The sequence below is a fragment of the Platalea leucorodia genome (assembly GCF_965183815.1).
Source record: "Platalea leucorodia genome assembly, chromosome: Z".
In the NCBI taxonomy this organism is placed as follows: domain Eukaryota; kingdom Metazoa; phylum Chordata; class Aves; order Pelecaniformes; family Threskiornithidae; genus Platalea; species Platalea leucorodia.
The window spans coordinates 28,288,982-28,311,314 of record NC_138858.1 but is presented as its reverse complement, the minus strand read 5'-3'; the positions used below and the strand labels follow the sequence as shown (position 1 = coordinate 28,311,314).

Sequence of the window (22,333 nt, the reverse complement as noted above, 5' to 3'; positions counted from 1 at the left end):
AAAATCAATAGCATTTAAAAAAACAAAACAAAACAACTACCCTGTATACACATAAAAATGTAAGCAAGCTTAAAAGATCAGAGTTTGGCTATATGTGTGCATTGTATGGAACAACTGGAATGTTTTACACACAGCCAGCATTTTTTGCCTTGAGAATAATTAGGAAGGATTCAAGATGTCTAATTCTGCTTCCAAGTCATATCAGGCACTAGCTAAACTGTACTGCAAGCACCAACAAACTTGCATTTCCTGTTCTTAAATGGCTCTCCAGTTTTAACTGCTGAACTTTGAGATAGAGATCATAGTAACAGCAGCAGAACAGAACAAAGGGAAGGGAAGTGCAACTGAAGCAGAAGCTTAAACCAAAGAGGTAAACTGCATGTTGTCGATGTGCTTTTATTAAGAGGACATGAAAAGGACATTATAAGAGATTCAAAGCATTTGGGGGTGGGGAGGGGAGGGAAGAGGCAACACTTGAAATAAATGTTCCATGGAGAGAAAATCTCTAATAATTTATTGACCTTCAGTTTCACATTGTGAAAAAAAAAAAAAAAATGCAAGTTTTACAAAACCTTAAGATGTAGTAACAAACAAAAAGACACAACATAGACAATTTTACTTCTTCACTTGCACAGTTTCCTTTTAGCACATGAACCACATCTTCAATAGCCAGGAAAGGGAACATTATTCTGCTCTAATCACTCTTATTCAGACAGGTGTCAGACCTAGAGAAAAGGGGCTGCACAATTATACCAGAAGAGGAAGACTGTCCTTTGTTATATGTTTCTACAGCAACCAGCCTGCAAAATAAGAGGAACCTTCCCGTCTTATGCCAGGGTTTTTGTGTGCACTCCGCTGTGAACTGCATTTGCTTCAAAGTGTGGGGTGCTTTGCAGGACTGGAATGGTCAAGTAGCTAACCAGGATTCCCACATCAGTTCAAAGAGCAAAAGCCTACTGTATTCCCTGCAGAGCCAGAGGCCCACCCTGACTTCAGCTTCCTTCAGCCTACACACAGGAATTAATCGAGGACTTGAAAGCAGACCACAACTTTGGAAACAGCTGCAGAAAATTCATCCTACTTTCAGCAGTTGCATGGTGCTACAAAACAGATTTCATAAGCTAAGTAGTTAGATGCAGTGCAGCTTCACATCTGGACTCTAATCAGCTTGACGCAGAAAACAGGTCTCGAACCTATATGCCGTTGTTCAAACAAGGGGGCCCCTGGGGACCCGGTTCTTTGCTTCGTTGTAGCTCATGCAGTCACTAGCGCCTGGGGAGAGGACATGCAAAGCACAGGAAGTCTGATTTTATGGCTCCCTTTGCACTCCCAGGAGTGATCCACAAGATGAAAGGCAACAGCAGTTCAAGGCTGTTTGCTTCAACAGGGCAATCTGTGCAAGTACAGTGATACAGAAAGGAGACCTACCCTATCTAAGATGTTTTCCTATTGCTTAAAAGCCATCTAAGAGAAAAGAACCAATGCTGGGGTGGGGGGTGGGGGGAAAGGCTGTGGGTTTAAACACTTCTTTAATCTATCATTTCAATAAATCAGTTTAACCAGAGGAACCATAACTGTTCACATCTAGCTGGGCCTCACCCTTTAAAAAACTGCTAATGCCTTTGCTAATTCATCAATGTTCTCTCAGTATTCACAGAACTCCAAATACTTTTATTTCTGAAATGTAAGGGTCTACTCCAAACAGCAAGTCAAATGTAAGGCAGCACAGAGAAACTTCCAGTGACCAGTGTAAACACTTTCAGATGACAAAGCTTTCACAAATACAGCTACATCACTGTCACACAGAGAAAGGCAAGCATCACCAATGTGACTATTTTTGTTTTGCATGCACGCATGCAGCTGTTTACTTATACCGCAGCACACACCAACCATATTACTGAATGTGCCAGTTAAGTTGGGCTCCAGAAACATTTAGGAAAAAACACAATACAATACATGCTTCATGACAGGATCTGGCAAAGAAAGCACCTGTGAAACATAAGCTTCTGAAATCCAGAAGAAAAAGAGTAGCTTCATCTCTGTCTCAAGACCAGACTGATAAGAAACAAATTTATTTAAAAAAAATCAAAGTTTGGTTTCTCAGGATTGTATCTGGCACTTCTGAGCAACCAAGTGCTTAAAGATCCCCCTGGCTAAGGAAAATAAAAGGCAGCAGAGTTTGAGGGCTATTTTTAAGATTAAGAGGTTTGAAATTCATTTTCTATCCCCATAAAAATTTTCCTAGAGCACTTGGGTCTTTGACACCTGGCCACTCAGATGATCATCTGAAATCCAGATGGATGAGGCAATCCAGTCAGTGCAAAATTGCTGCTCTTTTTTTTTTTTTTTTTTTTTTTCTTTTTCTTTTCCTAAGACTTTAAGACTTCATCACTAACCCATCTTGAGGTTTTTTGTTTTTAGTCTTGAATCACCATACTCCACTCATTTAGGGCAATGTGGCTATATTGTAGGTACCCCTCCTCCAACCCAATAAATAAATAAATAACTTTGGACAATTACTTCATCTGGGCTTGGTATCCAGAAGCTCTTCCACAGTATTTGCGTTGCAATCAGGAAGCTGCACAAAGAGAGAACTACAAGGGATTTTGGCTATTTCCAGATTAGAAATTGAAAGGCATGACCAACAAATGAAATGTAGCAAGGACACCATCTACAAGACACACCACATGCAACCTGGGGAGCTGGTGGCCTGAGAAAGTGACCTCCATGGCTTCTTCCTTTAGTATGTGTGTAATTTAAGATCCTGCCTTGTATTCCTTCCATTTCTGACCGGGAAGCCACCCCTCCCTCCCACCTACAACTGTTACCCAACAGTTTTCTTTCTTTGTGCAGCAGAGCAAGTCAGCGATCACAAAATGTGCAAAACATACAACAATTCACACAAGCCCTTGCAACATGAAGACAATTGCAGGCATTGTTTCAGCATGCAAGCACTGAACAATAAATAACTATATCTACAACAAGTAACATAACAGGAATGGGACAGTCTGAATTACTTATAAATACAGGGAGGAAAGGGAACAAAGAGCATTTGGGGGATGTCATTCGTTCCCCACTGTTGCAAAAACATTTCACCACTGGGCTGTTCCTTATCAAGCGGAAGGTCACTCACTGCACACAGGACAATGCAACGTGGGATCGAAGAGATGCTGTAGGCATTGCCCACAGACAAGCACGCTCCGGTTAGCAGAGTTCAGCAGCAATACCGCTGTATCTTCATTCACAGCAGCATCTCATTGTCTCAGACCTGGCCTGCTTCCCCTGCAGCTGGTGCTGGCACTTCAAACCACCACAAAGAGAGGTGACAACCATTTCAAATTTCACATACAAACAGCGGAGTCCATGGAAATCAAGTGCTGTGTGCTGCACAGCTCAGAGAAGTTCTGTCTCTTCTTTTTCTCCTTTGAAGGACTGATTAATATTGGCATTAATCCACAATTACTAGCACAAGGACCAGATCATAGGTTTGTCCATTCATATTTAAACCATGTGCTGAAGCACTGAAGATTTTTTTTTCCTCCCATTCCTTCATGTCTAGGATAGATAATTTACAAGGTGCAGATGATTTTCTTCAAATGCAAGAGACGCTGAACAATTTTTCTTCATTAAAACCGTTTCTCCAGATCTCAGGCTCCAATTCTCTTCTCCAAATAAAGAAGTAAACTAAAAGCATGGGAAGAGGGGAAAAAAGAAAAGAAAAGAAAAAAAAAAAAAAAGAGAGAAAAGACTTAAAGGGGTTTGCTGAGACAACGTACCATAAGGTTTTTGTTAGATGTCAAAGAAAATCTAAAAGCTATGCTCACAATACAATCCAGTTGATGGGCTTTCCCACCCCACCACCACCTCAGTGTTCCTGTGCGATAGCCAGCTACTGATAAATAAGCCAGCAAAGAACATAATGATTTTGGGTCAGATTCTGCCTTTATTATTCTACTAGCCTTACTCTGCAAATTCTCCTGACCCCAGAAACTGTTTAATTTTTTGACCATAAATTCAGCCATTTGAAACCTAAATCAAACTGGCCCAATATGATGGGCTCCACATCCTGCATACTTCAACATTTCTATGTTCCCCCAAAATCTTAAAGCTTTGTGGATTTGTTTTAAGTGAACATAACCTTGCGCAACTTCTCTTCCACAAAAGCCCACATGAACACTTAGTGCAAAGAGTGTTTTCTATCCCTGGGCCAAGGCAAACCTGGTTGGAGTATAGCAGAAGAGGAGGTCAAGGTGTCTCATCCCAATGCCTCCGTTCACCATGATGAATTCCGAATTGAATTTATTCACAATATGGAAAGGGACATATAATCCCCTTACTTAAAACATATCTGCTGTTCATTAGAGCATAAGTCTGCCTAATTTCTTTTCACACAGCAATGCACCATGCATCAATAATTCTATCCTAGTGTCCTTTATAAAAATTGATTATTCAATGAGAAATTCAGCCTTTGGATGCTAAGATTGTGCTTTGCTTTTTCACTATGAAGCTGTATTAAAATGCCAGCTTCCAAGCCATCATCAGCTCCTCACAGTCCTTTCTGACAGCACTGCTAGACTTTTAGGAGGCAAATCCTACAGCATTACAATGCAAAGGAGCTCCAGTGACTCCCATCATTTGAACATATCACATCTCTCTCAAGCTGTGATGTCTAAGAACAACAAGGAACACCCACAGGAAACACCACAGCCTACATAACAGCCCAGAGCATCAAGCCTCTTTGCAACTGTGGGCTTGAAACACACTATCTTCATTATGTCTAAAAAAAGGTCTCTGCACTTAGTGTTGATTAGTCTTTTATAGACATTCTTCAGCGTAGCATGCCATTCTTCCCACTGAAACACACTATCAACACTGAAGCCAAAGCAATGTTTCCTGTCATGGGATGAACTTTAAAAAAAAAAAAATTATAAACAATTCTGAAATGGAGGCAAAAAAAAAAAAAAAAAAATCCCCAGCCTACTCAAAAGCCCCAATTTGAGGAATCGGACAAAGCAGACTGAAGTCTTCCTAAAAGCTGTCAGACTGGGGCCACACAGCGCCATGAAAACAGAGGGTAATCAGAAGTAATTTCCTTTTTGTCCCTCCCACCCACTGACAAAGCAGCAGGAGTCAGTAGGAAAAAAAAAAAACACTACTTGCTGGACGAGCACACAGCACATTGGAGAGATTTCAGTCTACAGCTTTGTTCAGTCAGTTATCTTGTGTGTTAGTTAAGCCAGTTAAGAATCTTGTGTGTTAGTGAAGCTAAAATAATGGCTTTTAACAAGATAATGCAGAGCAAAGGAAAGCTTTTTGCACCGTTATATTCTGAGGACTCTTTCAAAATAAAACACTCCCTCTCATGTACTGTAAACTTCAGAACAATTAAGTCAGTCTCAGAAGAATAAGTCAATATTTTTCTTGGCACAGACCTGAGTCCGGGCATTCAATACTGCTGCTCTGATAACACTTAGAACTGCTGAAAGTCAGTAATAATGCAAATTAACTGAAGATGTCAAGGCATTGTTCCCAGCTAGGGAGGAAGCCACTGCACAGAAATCAGGGCTTCCATCTGCTGTCTGTCCAGGGGTGCGATTACTCCCAGTACCCAGGATCTGGTTAAGTCTCAAGGGTTTGCTCTGCTTTCCCAAGGATAAGTCTGGGAAAAACAAAGCGAGGAGAGGAGAGGAGAGAGGGCAGTGTCTTCAAGACAAACAACCACCTGAGACAAGAGCAGCTGATGGCACAACACAGCCCAATTTCACACTAGATTTCCACGGTGACCTGCTGCTTTGCACGGGCCTCACCTCGTATTCTTTACTCAATCAAAGCTCCCAGTCAGCTGAAAGATGACTACAAGATGACTCCTCAGTGTACCACAGAGAAAGGAATTTCACGACTACCCTACGTTTCTAGGTATATACTTCTATCTACTTTGCTTCAAAGAAATTTGGGGCTCCTGTTCACTGCAAGAGTCAGACAAATGTCTCCAGCTGCAAAAGACACCAGGGGAAAAAAAAAAAAAAAAAAAAAAAAAAGGTCTGTCCCAAACAGAAGAATCTAGGGAACTCTTTATACACAAGCTCTTCTTCCTATTTTCTGGATAATCTCCATCAGTCTGGACTTCTAGGCAACTTAGATGCAAAGACAGACCTCATTTAATTACTGCAACTGTATTTATTTGCCTTGTTACTTGTAACCTGCCTGCCTTCATGGTTACACTGTACACTGTTTGAATCCAAAAAGACACTACTACTCCCAGGGCATGGATTATTTAGAATTAAGCACGCCACTCTATTTGTTTGGTTGGCTGGTGGTAACTCTGATTCTGTACTAAGGTCTCGAGGCGGGAGTGGGAGAAAAGAGCAACGCAACACTAAAGGGAGCCTGCCAGATTTGTTGCAAAATACATGGATTAGTAGTTCTGGAAAACGTCTGTGATTTATTTTGAGTGATGTAACTCTAGAATAAAGATAAAAATAATGGAAAACTAGTAATAGTTGAAGTAACAGTAGTTAACATGAAAAAACAGATTTGAAAAATAATATATGTAGGTACCCAGATTTTCAGTGGTTTTTTGTTTGTGTTTTTTTTTTTTTTTCCCATGAACATTTTCTCCCCTTCTCCTAAAAATCATAAATTCACAACAACCAAAACAAGCAAGGCCAAATTCAGACTTGCTTGTGAGAAGATACAGTGCTGAAGTCGCACCTGGTAAGAGCTTGGCCCATTATGTATAATTAAATTGTTTTGGAACAGTGTGCACTATAGAGTGGTAATTATTTCAGACAGCAATATTAATTATATGTCTTTCTGACACTACATCTAGTCCAACATATATGACCATAAGTATTTCAAAAAGTCCGTATTTTAAAGTATATCAATGGAGTAAATGCAACCTTAGTCCCTGCAGGTGCAACCATGCTGTCTAGGTGAGGTGGAAAATTAGGCCTAAAGTGCTTGTAAAACACCTTTCATAAGACAGCAAGTTTCCCCAAAGGCTGTCTGCATGGAGAAAGCATGCTGTCTGCCTGGAAATTCAAGTGAATTCACTATCAGGCTTCAGATCAGAATTTAGAGTATCTTTTTTGGGCACTGTTACTGTATATACGGAGTCACCTGGCCTCTGTCATCAGGAAAATGGCACGGAACCCTTGTTTAACATCCATTTAGTATCTAAACACAGAGCAGGATTCAATTTCCAAATTATCTGCACTTCCACACAAGTAAAGGACTAAGAAAAAGTAACATTTTCAACATCAAAATCATACAGGAAAAGGCCCCGTAAAGAGAAGTGGCTGCAAGGTATGTGGCAAACTACTTCCAGCATCTGGCTTTGTCACAGATGTGGTGCCTGGCTTACAACAGCCTGTGAATATATGTCTCAGTTGCTCCAGCTGTAAAATTGAATATACTCACCCTCCTCAGAGCTGCTGCTGAAAAGCTTTGTGAAAAGCATTATTAAGGTGGAATTCAAAGGTGATATTTCTTACCTGATAATTTGTAATTGCAACATACACACAATTATGAGGGGAGGTGCTTCCATGTGCTGACAAATGCTGTGGGAATTAACGAATAGGGCACAGTTGTTATGCTGTTCCATACATCTAATGTGGGATCGTAGCAGTCCAACGTTTTGCACCTCTGAATGCCAAAGTAGCCTCCAACCACGTACAATTTGTTTCCAGATGCCACTGCGTGGCAGCTCATTCGCTTAGCTGTCACATCTCCCACCTTAGTCCACTGGTATGTCTCACTGTTGAATTTATAAGCAGAGCACGCAGAGAATTCAGTATCTCCGCCCATAATAAAAATCTGGTTACCCAGAACAGCTGCAGCTGTGTAGCGCCAGGGCTGGGGGCAGGTGGCGGGTACTGTCCATCTGTTTTCGCACTGATCGTAGCACTGAACTTTGGGCAGCTTGTCATGGCTAACACTGGTACCTCCAAAAGCAAACAGCTTCAGCTTTGCACTGACTACAGCTGCATTGCTTACTCCCTCTCGCAGTGGGGCAACCATGGCCCATTTGTTGGTCACGGGGTCATATTGTTCTACTTGCTTTAAGGATACTGAAGGGGAAGCTGGAAGGCAACCAGTTGCTGCGGTGTGTCCTCCTACTACATACAAACAGTGCTTAAGTTCAGCAGAGCCATGCCCAAACCTAGCTACCAGCATGGGAGCAGCCTTTGACCACTCCTCGTGAAGCGTGTCATACACCCACACGTCTTTGGAGACTCCGTTTTCTGACCCTCGTCCACCGGTGATATACACTTTGCAGCCTATGGCACAAGCGCTGAACTCTTTCCGTGGACTTGGTATGTCTGCCTTTGGAATGATTTCCTTTGCCTTTTGGTCCACCAGGTACAGCTTGTCACACATAAAGGTTTGGCCACCCAAAAGAAAAAGTGAATGGCCAGTTTTACGGGGTCTGGCACACAAACTAGTGACCACTCCATCATTCTGTAAGATCTTTAACTTACATCTTATCGATTCTTCTACAATCTCTTTGCTTTTCCTTTGCTTGGTGATAAGTTCTTCCATGGCCACATTCTCCATAAGGTATATGGCTGGCAAGAGGGCCAGTCTCACCGTCTGCAATAGCTCGGGCAGATAACAGTGACGCTTACTCAGGTCATAGTTGACCCAGTTGATAGCTGATTCATATACCAGCCTTTCATCTTCAGTTTCTAATTCTTCACTGGAAAGGAGCTGCACTACCATGTCTTTTGGCAGCTGGAGGAAGTCTTCGCTTTTACTGATACTCTGGAAGTTGCTTAGGCACATCCTCCAAGAGAGTTCATACAGCTTGGTGCACTGGTGAGCATCTGACAGCAGCAGCATGCCAAGACAGTTGGTGGGATGAAGGTTCTTCTCCAGAAATTCTGCACAAGCATCCCGAATGTCCTGAAACTCCAGCATGTCGCCAGCCTCCAGCAGTGACTCCGCATTCTCCTCATTGATGATAACCCTGGAGGAATACGCATAGTCCAGAAGCAGCTCCAAGACTTCTGGATGAATTGAATTATGAAAGTTGACTTCACTGTCCTGGCTCTCCTTCAGTCCTCCACTGAACATTGCTTCAAAGTAGCGGCTACAAGCAGCTAGAACAGCTCTGTGGCAGGGGAATGACCTGTTTCCAGCATGGAGAAGTACATCTGTGAAGAGACGCTGCTGACGCAGAAGGTTCAGGTGAGTAAGGACACTATCAGCATAGGATGACTTGTGGAACAAGTATATGTTTATGGAGCCAGTACTGGCCCTAGATTTGCGATTTTCATGCATGCTGACTGACATTTTCTTTCACACCTATAAACAAAGAAAAAAAATTAGTAAGATTAATGAGACAGTTAAATTCATTATTAGTTTTACATACCAAAAAGTGTATCTATTATTCACTATAAGATGTGAAAAAAGCCTTAATTTATAGATGAGTGGACAGAGAATTGCATCTACCTTTGGCATGTGTTTATTTTTTTGTAAGAAGAGTTTCATAAATGACATACTCCAAATTTGTTGCCCAAGAGCAGGTTTATCTTGGGAAACCTGATCTCCAACTTTCATAGCAATACAGTAAGCAAGTAAGTCGGAGGAGAAAGAAAAGGAACCAGGACTGATTTTCTCACCCTTCCCCAACCTAGACCAGCTGATTCATTACATATGTACACATGCACATGCTTGAAACATTCTCTGGTACTGAATCATAGCAGGAAGAGCTACCAGACAGAATACCTAAGGAATGTCAAAAGCTGCACTGGGAACAAAAACCTACTAATCCCATTAGGAAGCCTCCCTTTGGCATAATGATGCCATATGCAACAGCAGAGAATGAAAAAAGGGAACTTTCAAATAAAAACCTAGCAACAATCATAATTTTACACTTGCGAAACCTTTAAAAAATATGACGAGTGAATTTTAGAGATTACATCTTGAACTCTGCCAGCAGCCGCCTATTATAGTGATACAGCGTATACACAGGCCGAGTCAGCAGAAAAATGTGTTTTGACTATCAGCTGAAGTCACTGAGGCATTGCCTCTGAAGCTACCTCGAGAGTCAGGTACTCAGAGCACAAGCCATTGGTTCATTGTGAGGTTTGGAGGAGACATAAAACACAACACATACCCTATCCTACCCTATTACTAACAAACACAATGCTCTTCGGTCCCTGTTTGGAGGTGAATGTTACTGTTATCTGCCATGATATGCAGGTCTATGTATGATTACAGCAGCAAGTTTCCTGATTTAATTAAGAGTCAAGCCAAAACAGTATGGAGTATAGGGAAAGGGAGGAATATTGGCAGCCATAAAAAGCTAATGGCCAAAAAGCCACAGTGCAAGTAATAGGAGATGAAGCATACAGAGCCCAGCACAAGCTGCAGCTGTGACTGCTACTGTAATAATCTCACTTCTCTCTCTCCAAACTGCAGAGGAAGGTTGGAGACAGAAGAGAGCCAAACTTCCCTAATTATTGTGATATTCGCATGCCCAGAGTCCTTGTTACTGCACCTTCAAATAAGGAAGAGGGCAAAAGCCTACCTGGGAAGTGCCCAGTGCTCAAAGTCAGTGCATGACCTGGGGCCACTTGTGTAGGTTTTTAATGTGGATATACTTCCCTCTCTCACAGACTTGAACATTTTCATATTACTAAGCATGTTTAAACAGTATAGAACTGTACAACTGTATTCCCACATTTCATGCTTCAAGATGACACAAGAGCTTTACGAGCCTGAAAAAAAACATTGTTAAATAAATACATGTATTTTTCTAGATTCCTATGACCACAACCTTCAAGAAAATCAAAACCATATATGATTAATTTGGGCAATGGAGTCCATTTCAGAAAAAAACGGTTTATGTACATGGACTATACAACACCTGCAGATTAATTGCAGCATAGCCAGTACCATCCTCCTCACTAGCTGCGTTAAGGTACAGAATAATTGATTTGTCACAACAAAAAACAGCAAGTTTGTGATACACCTTTCCCTTCAGTCACAGCAAAAAAGCCCCTCAAACCAACATCAATTAAAGAACAAAGAGACACCTTACTGCAAAAGTACATAGCCCATTTCCTTTAATCTGGAACATGACTTCCTGATGAAACTTAACTGCGATTGAAAAGAACAAGCAACACAGGTCAGTATACAGTGGTCAATCCAAAGTCTTCCAGAACGGAGAGGAATCTTTCCCATTAGAGCCACAGGGCAGAGTATCTGTCTCACTCTACCATACAAAAGTTTAGAAAGTTATTTTAGCAATGCTCCCTATACCAACCTATTAAATGCACTAACACTAAGCACAGAAAAAACTTAAGAGGGCTAGTACGTCTTCACAACATAAATCCTTTTACAAGGAAAATTAAATTACCTTTAATGCAATTGTATTGTCTGGCAAATAGACTCAGATGGCATTCAACGATCCTGAGCACTAATCTTAGACTAAAATTACCCACTTAATCTATAGCCAAAAAGATTATACTGACCATATACAGGTTGAAACATGCTGGAATTGAAAGATTACAGAAAGGGTCATGGCTTGAACTATTAGTACATAAACGGTTTGGAGACACAGATGGGAAGGTGAACCTTTACTGGCAAAGCACCCCTGCAAAATTTTAAAACTTTTCCAAGCACTTTACCGTTTTAAATGCTATTATGATGCAGTGCAAAGCATTCACTAGATCTCTACAGACTGGCTTTCCTCACACTGAGGACCTACTCCTGCAAGGTTTCCTTGCCAGGGAGCAGGACAGGAGCTAAACACTCACTGATCAGAGACAATACAGTCACCAGGATATAAAGATGCTCATTGCCCCTCTGCTCTCCATTCCAATTAAATGAATGTGTAGACACCACAGCCTAGGCATGTCAGGATCTCTAGGGAAACACATTTCCTCTCCTTTCCCCCCACATACAGGGGGAATTCAGAGTAGACTGAAAACTTCCTTTTATCATGCACACAGAGTTCAGAAATAGGGCAGGTAAAGTTCACATCAGAGGCTGCAAACACAGGCATTCAGATCTTTCAGCGGGCTCTCTACTCCTGCATGTGCCACTTGCTCAGCGTCATTCAGAATGAGCCCATAACCACAACAAAATAGAGGCAAATGTAAAAAACCCACCCTGCAATTATGCGTACGTTGGAGGCTAGTGAGCTACAGACCATGTGCAGAGGGGAGGAACAGATCACTGCATGTTACTCAAGCCCACCCACAGCCATAGTAACAAACACCACTGGGGGGAAAAAAAAAAGAAAAAAATCATAAAAGCCACTCTCAAACAGCTACTGAATAAGGCACTCAGCGTTTCACCCCACTAAAATAGAAGACTTGGTCTTTCACAGTGAGCAATGCCATTTCTTACAAAGCACTTGCAGATTTCACATATGCTGGTCTTTAACTGTTCCAGTAACATTGCCTTTATCACCACAATGTCATCTATTGAGAACAATTCAAAGCATGCCAATTCACATTTAAGATAAGCTAACGTATTTCCCCAAACAGAACAAAGATACATATCTATACAGATCTTTTTCCTCCACTCTGGTTGCTGAGATGAGTTCACACATGGACTAGTCGAACAAACACCCTTACAAGCAATTATCACAATTTACTAACAGGCAGTGTTTCTGTAAACATGTCCTTTTGCAGTTTCTGGCAATTAGCTCAGTCCAGAATCTTAACAGAATATTAAAATGTATAAATGACATGTCTGATTTCTCTATTTGGTGTTGGAAGTTATGCAAGCCTCAAATACTTCAGCAGAAGTAATTTACAGTCAGTGAGCAAATGTTAATCTTGAATAATATGAGTCAACTCCCTTCAGGCATTTTTTCCTTAGAAATAATAATATTTGTATGTAAAAGACAAGAAGTGGTCAGTAAATTACAGATATAGATTTTATCTAGGAACAGAGGTTGAACCAAGACTTTGATTTATAATTACACTTCAACAGGCTACTTGTCACAGCAGCCCAGTAGTAAACACTACTTTAAGACTAAACAACAGACTCCCTGCCCTACTTCTTACCAGCTCTGCAGCATGCAGGTCTCAGCCTAAATCAAATGAAAAATTAAGTATTTTCAAATTAGTGACACATCCCTGATGTAGGCTCATTTTAATACGACTCTGTAATTACATGGTGGTGGTTGCGTTTTTGTTTAGAATCAGTGGAACAGCTGAAGGAGAGGAAATCTGCTAAACATCCCATCGATTTAACTAACACCGCTTTCAATTGCTAAACCTGCAGTGATACTATCAGTTTCGCAGAGCCAAATCCTGACCCTACCTAAAGTCCTCTAGCACAAACTCAGTGGCTTCCTAGGACCTGCAGCGAGATGGAAAGCAGAACACGCTGCTCCTGCTAGGAATGCACTACTGCTCACCACATGCAGACAAAGAAACCCAGCTCTAAATTCCCCCCAGTTCACTCCATCATAGCGCCTAAACAACTCCGGCTCTGAAAAGAAACTCGCTGGGTTTCTTCCCAACCTGGTAAAGAAACAGTGTGAGAAGTTAAAATGCGCTTGGTTTCCTTTCTGGAGCAATAACCACGTGCAGAAGTTTCCGTGGCCGCGCAGGGAGAGCAGCGCCGCCGCCAGCCCCGGGAGCCGCTCGCTCACTGCCCTGCCCCGCCTCACGCCCGCCGAGGATGCTCCGGCCCCGACGAGGACGCCGGAGCCCACCGGGGAGGCGAGCAGCCTTCCTAACAGAAGCCGGCACTTTCCGAGGACAGCCGCATACCGGAGGCACTTAACAGCTGCCGCGGCTGCCTACCCACCGGCCGCCCAGTGCCCCGCTGCCTGCAGAAGGGGCGATGGTCCCTGGCGCTCCGGGCCGAGCGGAGGAGGGCCGGGCTCCGGCTGTGCGGGGGCCGGCAGGGCAGCCCGGCTCCGGCTGTAGCGGTAGCGCAGCGCTCCGCGGGCGCGGATTTAGCGCAGACCCGTGCGGCGCCTGCCCCGAGCCTGCGGCAGCTCTGCCTCCCCGCTCGGCCCCGGCTGCCCGCCCTGCGCACGGCAAGCGGGGCCGCCCCCGGGACCAGCGCTGCCCCCCCGCCTCCCCACCGCGGCCGGCGCTGCAACAGGTCGGCGGGCACCGACTTACAGCAGCGGCTCCGCGGCGAGCGCCGACGTCCGTGTGCCTCCGCGGGCGGCGCAGCGCCGCGCATGAGAGGGGAGCGCGGCTACCGGCTGGGCTCGGCGCGGCGCGGCTCGGCGCGGCTCGGCGCGGCGGTCCCGCGGAGAGGCGGCCGGGCAGGCTGCGCTGCCGGGAGCCGCGCAGCGCCGGGCGGAGGTGGTGCCGCTGGCGGGAGGCGGGCCGCCGAGGGAGGGCGGGAGGTAGGAAAGAGGGACGGGAGGAAGGGAAGACGGGGGCGGGCGGCGGCGGCGGCGGCTGCTGCTGCTGCTGCTGCTGCTGCTGGCACCGCCGGCCGCAGCTCTGCCCCGGCGGCGGCGCGGAGACGGGGTATATGGGCTGGGGGGCGGGGGGAGCGCTTATGCAAAGCGGGTGAGTGACAGGCGGGGGAGGGACGGGCGGGCGCGGGCAGCGCTCTCACACGGGTTGCCGTCGCGGCCGGCAGCAGGGAAGGTGCAAAGGTGCCCCCGCGCCGCCCCGCCGGGGGCTGCAGCACGGCCTCCGCTGCCCGCGGGCCGCGCAGCCGGCCACCCGCGCCGCACCGGGCCGGGCCGGGCCGGGCCGGCGGCCCCACGGGGTTACAACCGCCGTGGGAGCCAGCGCCGAGCTGCGCGCTCCCGGCGTCTGCGCCCCGCGCCGCAAGGCGAGCGCTGCCGGCGGGGCGGCACCGGGCGGGGGTTCCGCGGCGGGGGTTCCGCGGGGCACCGGGCTGCCGGCGCCCGCAGCGCTCGGCGGGCGGGACGGGGCGGGCCCCGCTCCGCCGACGCCGCGATGGCTGCGCGGGGGGAAGAGCGGCGCGGAGGCTGCGGAACCGCGCGGAGGGGCCACTGGGCCCGCACGGCGTGCCCCGCCGGCCGCGGCAGCTGCGGCGGCCCAGCCCGGCGAGGAGCCGGGCAAAGCAGCCGCTGCCGCGCCCCGCCGCAGCGCCCCGAGGAGCGGCCGGGAGGCCCGAGGGACGCCGGGGCCCCGGGCACAGCGGGAGCCCGAGCGCCGCGGAGCTGCAGCCCGCCGCGCTGTCACTGCGCTCTCGTGAGGCCTCCACGGAGCTACCGCCTCATAGCTGCACGCTGGAGTGCTACAGCAGCACAAAGCCAGGCCTGGCTTTAATTATTTACGAATTAACAAAGTATGAGAAAAACGCACTTGTGCAAAAGGCCGATTTCAAAAATAAACATCTTCTAGACATAACAGCAGTGTTTACATGATGGTATTGTGCAGCTCTCTACAAGAAAAATACAGGATACCATACTAAACGTTGCACATATTGCTAATTTACCATTTGCTAATACCATTTAAAACAATGGTGTTAGTCTAAAGAGGCTTCAAGGAAGATAACAATTATTTTACTCCCCGCCAGCAGGAAACTCCTAGCTGCATATAGTAGTTTGGAGAATTCATTCATTCCTCATAATGAAACGTCACACAAATTTCTTCTGTTAAAAAAAAGCCCTGCACGCAATTCACTAACATGCAGAGGGTTACTTGTATTCCTGTTGCTGGACTCCGGAGCCTGCAGATAAGCACCCAGTCAGTGCACAGCAGGAAACATCTGAAATTCCAGAGAGCCGGGGGGCACACGCAAGCCTGGAGAGCATGGCTGAACAGGGAGCAGATGAAAGAGGAATTTGTTTCATAGCTTATTTCTTTTTACAATATTGTTTGATTATGAAGAATTGCATATTGCAACGTCTGGAAGTGCAGGACATCTGTATGTAATAAAGTGTGTTTTGAAGCTGTTAAGGTGTGAGAAGCTGTTGGAAACTGTAAACAACCTTATGCAAGGGGTATTCACGGACACCATGGGTCTGATCCAGTGCTCAGTCGAGTCACGTTGCTCTAGAGGATTTTGGATTAGACTCTGAATGTTCGACCTTTGTTGCACATTGCGTTGTTCATGTTACGAGTCTGGGTTTTTCCTTTCATCGTAAGATTTCCCATAAGATGCCTTGATCCTGTTTTCTCCCATTTTCCCCCAACAAAACCTGCAGAGATTCATCCTGTCCCCTTAGGGCTAATTCCGTTATGGTGAATCTTCCATAGTGTGGTGTCAAAAAGTCAGATTATATCATCCTATGTGACTAAAAACACAGGGACACATCACTTCGTACAGTGTCAGGACAAACAAAACAGGCAGAATTATCACCATGAGTGAAAAACAGAAATGGTAGAATAATGTTACCTAATCTATTGCTCAGCAACGTCTGAACTGTAAAACCGGTTTTGAGCATGGCTATGAGGACTGGTCAGTGAAAAATGAGGTCTGTAGAGAGGACAACATACAAGGCTTACACGGCTGCCCACAGCATGCAGATTTGGGCAATACTCTGCATGAACAGAATAAGGCAATAATCCTGTAAGAGAGTGACCAGATGAAGTACTGATCTTCCTTGTCCTCCATAACACAAGGAACCTGTTGAAGTGAATCAGGGCAGAATGATTGGATGAAGCTATATATCATCTGCTGGGGAGACAACTACGCAGCCAGACAGCCCCTTCTGTGTGCATGTAACCCAGCACATATGCACTGCATAAAGCAGTGCTACTGTGGGAGCGGAGAGAGGAGAAGAAAAAGTAACTCCATAGTCCTCTGCCTGTAATTCCACACCTGGAATGGTTACAAACCACAACAGCGGTTCTCCTGAACATGCTCACAGGAGCTCCTATTTATGCTCAGGTGACAAAGAGCAGCCAAAGTGCCTCTGCTCTTTTCTCCACAGGAGTTAAAACTAGGTAGCTCTGGCTGAATACAGCTTAAAACACAGTTAGAATAAGAACACTTGCGTGGAAAAAAACACTCAAGAAATTAACCTGGTCCAAAGCTAATCTTTGGCCTGGTTTATGTTGGTCTAAGAACTAAGGTCACATTTAAACACAGTTCCGGTTAAGCCAGTTTTGTAGATGGGCCAATCTGTATTTTGACACTGCTGAAAACAAAGCTGGCCTAGCCTATCCCAGGACATAGTTTAACATGCCCACTGAACTAGTTTAAACATGTTTCTCCTAGTAGTCGTATGCCAGGATAGATAGGATCTTTGAAGTGTTGCTAAATATCATGATTTTATCACAAATCACAAGATAATTGGCCCTTTTCTCAAAGCTCCAGCTTCTAGAGTCATGTGAAATTGATAATCTCTTAGGGTTGGCTTTGTTGTTTGTTTCTTTTAATAAGAAGTCTGAAAAAATGACTATGTGAAATGGAAGTGTGGCCTTCAAAAACAGAATGCATGTAAAACCCCAAATATTTTCAGTTTTCATCTCTGGAATTGTAAGTGCCACATTTGACTCTGAAACAATTGGGGTGGCAAAAACTTGTTTGTTCAACTCAAATCCAGCTTGCTATGCAGAGAAGCACTGCTGTTTTAACTAAATGAGTTTCACCTCGCACTTCATTTAAATTGGTTTGGCTTCTGTGTTGAGACAAGTTCTTGGATCCTTGAATGTATAGCAAACTTTATAATATGGCTTTATTGACACTTAAACGTTTTGCAGGCATACCTACGTAGCTAAAACATCTTCCAGACTACTCTAGCAACATCAGCAAGAGTTCTAATGCTGGCAGAGCTGTACCAGCAATGTAATCCATTTACCAGTGCAGATTATTTCATTCGGGAGATGGAAATACATTTTTTGTTTTGTTTTGTTAGTATCAGCTGCATCTACAGTAGCAGGGTTTGCCAGTACAGCTATCTTGGCAACCCTTTTAAATGCAAACAAGCAGTATGTGCCCGCAGCACAGGCTGAGATCTCATTTTTAATGCTATTAAACAGCTGTGTCTTGGGCTTTTGCCTTGTTAGACTCTTTTTAACCACATTATTTTGTTCAACTGCTAAATAAACAGCATGGGGTTAAATGTATTAGTGTAATTTATCTTCATTCCTTCCCAATTTACACTTCGAATGAATTAATTAGAATGATCTAATTAACACTGTACAATAGCAGTACCAGTTCCAGAGATCTCCCAGGGGGATGGGGCCAGGAACACCCCTCAGTGACCCACACCTGCTTTTCTTATCATTTGCCTTTGATGGTTTTCTCCAGCCTGGCTTGCAAACGGAGGTTTCAGTTGATACAGCCCAATGTGGTACAATGCTTGTTCAGTGCCAGAGTCGTATTTAAAGTGTTTGGTGGGAGGTCAACGTTCAACAATTCTTAGCAACAATTATGCCAACTTGCTCACTAGTTCTGGGGGGAGACACACCTCTTTGCCCTGTTCTCCTTTTCTCACCTCTATGTATGTTTATTTTTGGAAAGGATTACATTCAGTCAGGCTGGCCCTTTAGATGTCATTCCTGCATGGCATGGCAGCTCAGACCAAAAAGAAAACACTTGCTGCTCTCTAAAAACTAGCAGTGCTAAGGGGCAAATGTTGGTGTATGTGACATGTAACTGCTCCTCTCCAAAACATTTATATTGCATCAGTGTGACAAATGGTTGTGAGGTGTAAGTCCCTTGTCACTTGTAAAGTGTATGAATGCTGGCCCATTTGAAGTCAGTGAGTTACGGCATCATCTTACGTGTAGGAGATAGGAAAAGTCAGGCCTTGGTTTCTATTTAAGGCTGAATATATTTTGTATAAAATATTTTCAGAAGGGTCAATTTGGCTGTAAAATAACATTATAGATGTGGATAATGTCTTGAGTGAGCAAGATTTTCACCTGAGGTTTCTTAATCTTTAGAGGAAACCCTTGGTAAAGCCTGACTGTTGCATCTAGTCCAGAATTCACAATTCTGCATTATTCCAGCAGTATGTGCTTATAAGGAAAAGTAGTATTGACGAAAAAAAAAGTCTCAGACTATAAGGAGAAGCCATCCACTTCTCTTTTTGTACGTAATTCCTCTGTCCATCTTATAATTTTCCAGTTTCTCTTGCTCTCTAATTACTCCCCCAAAAGTCTCTGCTACCTGACTTTATTTTTTGCCTATTCCATATTGCCTGTTCTCCCTCTTAGCAAGGAAAGTAATTCCTGGTCAACAAAGACACCAGTGGTCATGACCCACTTTTTACCAGGTTTGATTAGCAAGGGGTCCCAGTTATTACTGGTATGCAAGCCACTTCCCACAGACAGGCGGATCAGCACAGGACTGGCAGTACCGCTGCAAAGAATGGTTGGTGCCACTTCTGCCATCACTTATGGTGACATTTAGCAAAAGTCTTAGCATCTCATTCATATGTTCATTGTCAGGAGATTTCAATTCCCTGTGCATGTATCTTTGCTGTGTATTCCCATCTCTGAACAGCGGCTCTACACAGGGACACTTCCTTGCTCTCTCCAGCAGCTATCTCCAGTCAGTGCAGGCTCCAGGCCTTGCAGCAACTTCCCTTTGCTTCTCTCTTGCTAAGTAGCAGTGGCCCCCAGTGGTGACAGCTAAGCTGGCTTCTCATTTCAAGTTTTACCACTCTGTAATGAAAAGCCTCCATGCTGTAACAGAAACTTGGCCTAAGGACTTGCGAGTTCCCCACATCTTCCAGTTCTGCAGGGACCATGGGCCAGTCCCTCCGGACCCCTTGAAGCCCCTACAGACCTAAGCCTGGAACCAACCAGTGCTGATGAGCCTCTGAGAATAGGGCTGTACCCTGTATTATTAATTAAATGTTTAGTCTTTAAGAAGGGACTAGGTAATTTAAACAGCGGACAGTGTGTCATCTAGGGAGACCTCTAAATGATGGAGATTTCTTGCCTGTCTTCATCTTTTATGTTAGTATTGAAAGCAGGAAGACAAAAATGTATTCATGCAAATGAATAGCTTTGGCTTTGTAAGGACAGGAATACACACCTAAGTAGCTATTCTTACATTCCTGAGTAGCACTACACATTTAAATACAAGGTATTTAAGGACTTTTAATACTTAAGGACTATTTAAGGGCTTTTATTCAATGTATTTAAGGACAAGGATTTTTGACTGAGATGGCAATACACATACTTTTTTGGTTGTGCAACTTTGAGTCACTGAAGTCTGAAAACACAGACATGTATGTCTCCAAAAAATTTACATTTTAGCCTGGGGACTTGTTACACTGCTCCCCTCACTTACATGCTATTTTGCCCTCAAGTCAGAAGGGAACTAGCTCTTCACCCCTTCAGGCCTGCTGAAGGGTCAAGCCGTGCACCGACAGATGCCAGAAAAAAGAAGGCAATGCATAGGAACTGAAATGCCCTAACTGCATCACATACTTAGGAGAGAGCTTTGGGTTTCTTCAGGTGGATAAGAGCAAATATGAGAGAAAAACTTTTTTTGCTCCTTCTGTTTTTCAGTGCCCAGGGGACATCGATCTAATCTGACCTTATGGATATATAGGTAGATCAGGACCTTGGGTGTAAGTCCAGGTTGCTCACCTGCCAGAAGTCTATGTCTCAGTGCTACTATCATCCACTGCACCAAATTAAAGTGATAGCAAACAGACATCTTGTAGTCATGCTTTCCATCATCATATACATACATCTTAGAGGACTAGTTTCCAGACTACAGGCTGTGAGGTCATGGGAAGTGGTCCACAAAACCAAAGTAAACTTTACAGTTTATATTGTTTGCAGTTCAAAAAGTTTGATGATAAGAATGCATGGGAAATTTGGAAGCTTAACATGGTTTGTTGGGGACCACTGTGTTAAAGAGACAGAGAGTACAGAATTTCCTGATTTTTATGGGTTTAGGACAGATCCAGACAAGTATTTTAAAGCAAGCTTGTTTGTGTAAGTATGGCTTTATTAATTTTCCTGCTGAACAATTCACCACAAACATTTGGAACAGCATTATTAGTAGTTTTGAGGCCACATTAATTCTGGATGTTCTTAAATAGCATTTTTACAGATACTTAAGAACACTTAAGAAAGGAACACTTTTGAAGGCTCTTGGCAGAACATGAGAAGCTTAAAAAAGAGTCTCAGTTACCTAGTCTTATTCTGTGAAGCTTGATGATTGTGAGGACTAAGTAATCTGATTCCAGACATTTTAACAGAATGAAATGTGTCTTATGGAGTTGGTATTTCTGTGGTTTAGATCTAACTTTTGAACACGTTGCCTACAGCAGAGGTTGTTTCCCAGGCGTTCTTATATGCACAAGTAGCCTCAGTATCCTCATCAGCCTATGCCTGTTTAATGAGAAGGACTTAAAAGGACACATTTGCTTGTTTTAAAAGACTTGTTTATGTACTTTTTCGAAGCCTTTATTTGAGACTTTATTGTTCTTGTGTACAAAGGAAACCAGTGAATTGGATCCTGCCACAGAGCCCGTGTATTATACAAAGGTTTAAATCCTTCATGGTGTTGGTTTGAAATTTTTTTATCTTCTTTATAAGCAAGCCTTTGTAGAAGATTAATTCACTGTTGGTGCAGTGCTGGTGCATTTAGATCTTCAGCAAAACCTTTTTTAAAAAGAAAAAACAGTTTATGAGTGAAGAAATGTTACATCATAATAGGCAAAACCTTGCAAGTTCCATGTTCAACAGTGAGGGGAAACCAGATTTCTTAGGTGAACTGTATTCCAAAAAGGCCTCTTACCTCTCTGCTCTAAATGTTAATCTGGATGATTTAGTTAAGCCCAAGTTAAGTAGAAAGGCTTAAACTTGGAAGAATGTGTAGTGCAGGCAAAGCTTCAAAACTTTCTTAATACAGTCAATATGACATTTACTCTGGTTATTGATTTGCATCTTCAAAGCTCTGCTTTATTTTAAGCTAATGGAGTTTAATTAGAGATCTGATTGCTGCTGAAAGTAGTAAAAATGAAACTGTTGGTGCTTTATTTGAGCTAAACATTTTCTGGCGATTTTCCCAACCTCCAGGACATGTCTGAACACGTTTTTACTTTCCTATGTGGAGAAGGAGCCACTTGGCATGTCAACATATGTATATTTTGGCTTAAAGAAAAGACAGTAGTTTGGAAATACAAAAGACAGCTTCTGTCTTTTGTAACAGGTCGTGTGTTAAGATGTAAAAGAGGTAATACATTAAAGTAGAAAGAATTTGAAGTGCATAGTAGGAAGATAGCTAACTGATCACTCAGGCTTTCTTAAAGAAATGTATTTAAGGTTTTAGTTAACAGGCAATTTCCTTTTCAGAATCTACTTTCATCTGTATGTAAACTTAGAATTTTGCTCAAAGAGAATAACAAAGCCTCGTGACTCACCACATCCAAATAATTGATTGGAAGAAACACTGGGTTTTCCTTACAGGAGTCATGCACATTCAGCTGTGGAAGCAATCATAT

General features: G+C 43.8%; 1 protein-coding gene across 1 annotated transcript; it reads right to left on the bottom strand.

Moving 5' to 3' along the window:
• Positions 1 to 503: 503 nt before the first annotated feature.
• ENC1 (ectodermal-neural cortex 1) lies at positions 504 to 14,231 on the bottom strand. The gene is made up of 3 exons (XM_082335747.1): positions 14,100 to 14,231; positions 7,494 to 9,306; positions 504 to 3,684 (listed from the first exon to the last, which is right to left on the bottom strand). The coding sequence occupies exon 2, from the start codon at positions 9,292 to 9,294 to the stop codon at positions 7,525 to 7,527; it is 1,770 nt and encodes a 589-aa protein (XP_082191873.1). The 5' UTR covers positions 9,295 to 9,306; positions 14,100 to 14,231; the 3' UTR covers positions 504 to 3,684; positions 7,494 to 7,524.
• Between the last annotated feature and the right edge of the window lie 8,102 nt (positions 14,232 to 22,333).

What these genes read in the sequence shown, in the direction of transcription:
- ENC1 (XM_082335747.1), bottom strand. Translation starts at nt 9,294, where the DNA reads ATGTCAGTCAGCATGCATGAAAATCGCAAATCTAGGGCCAGTACTGGC.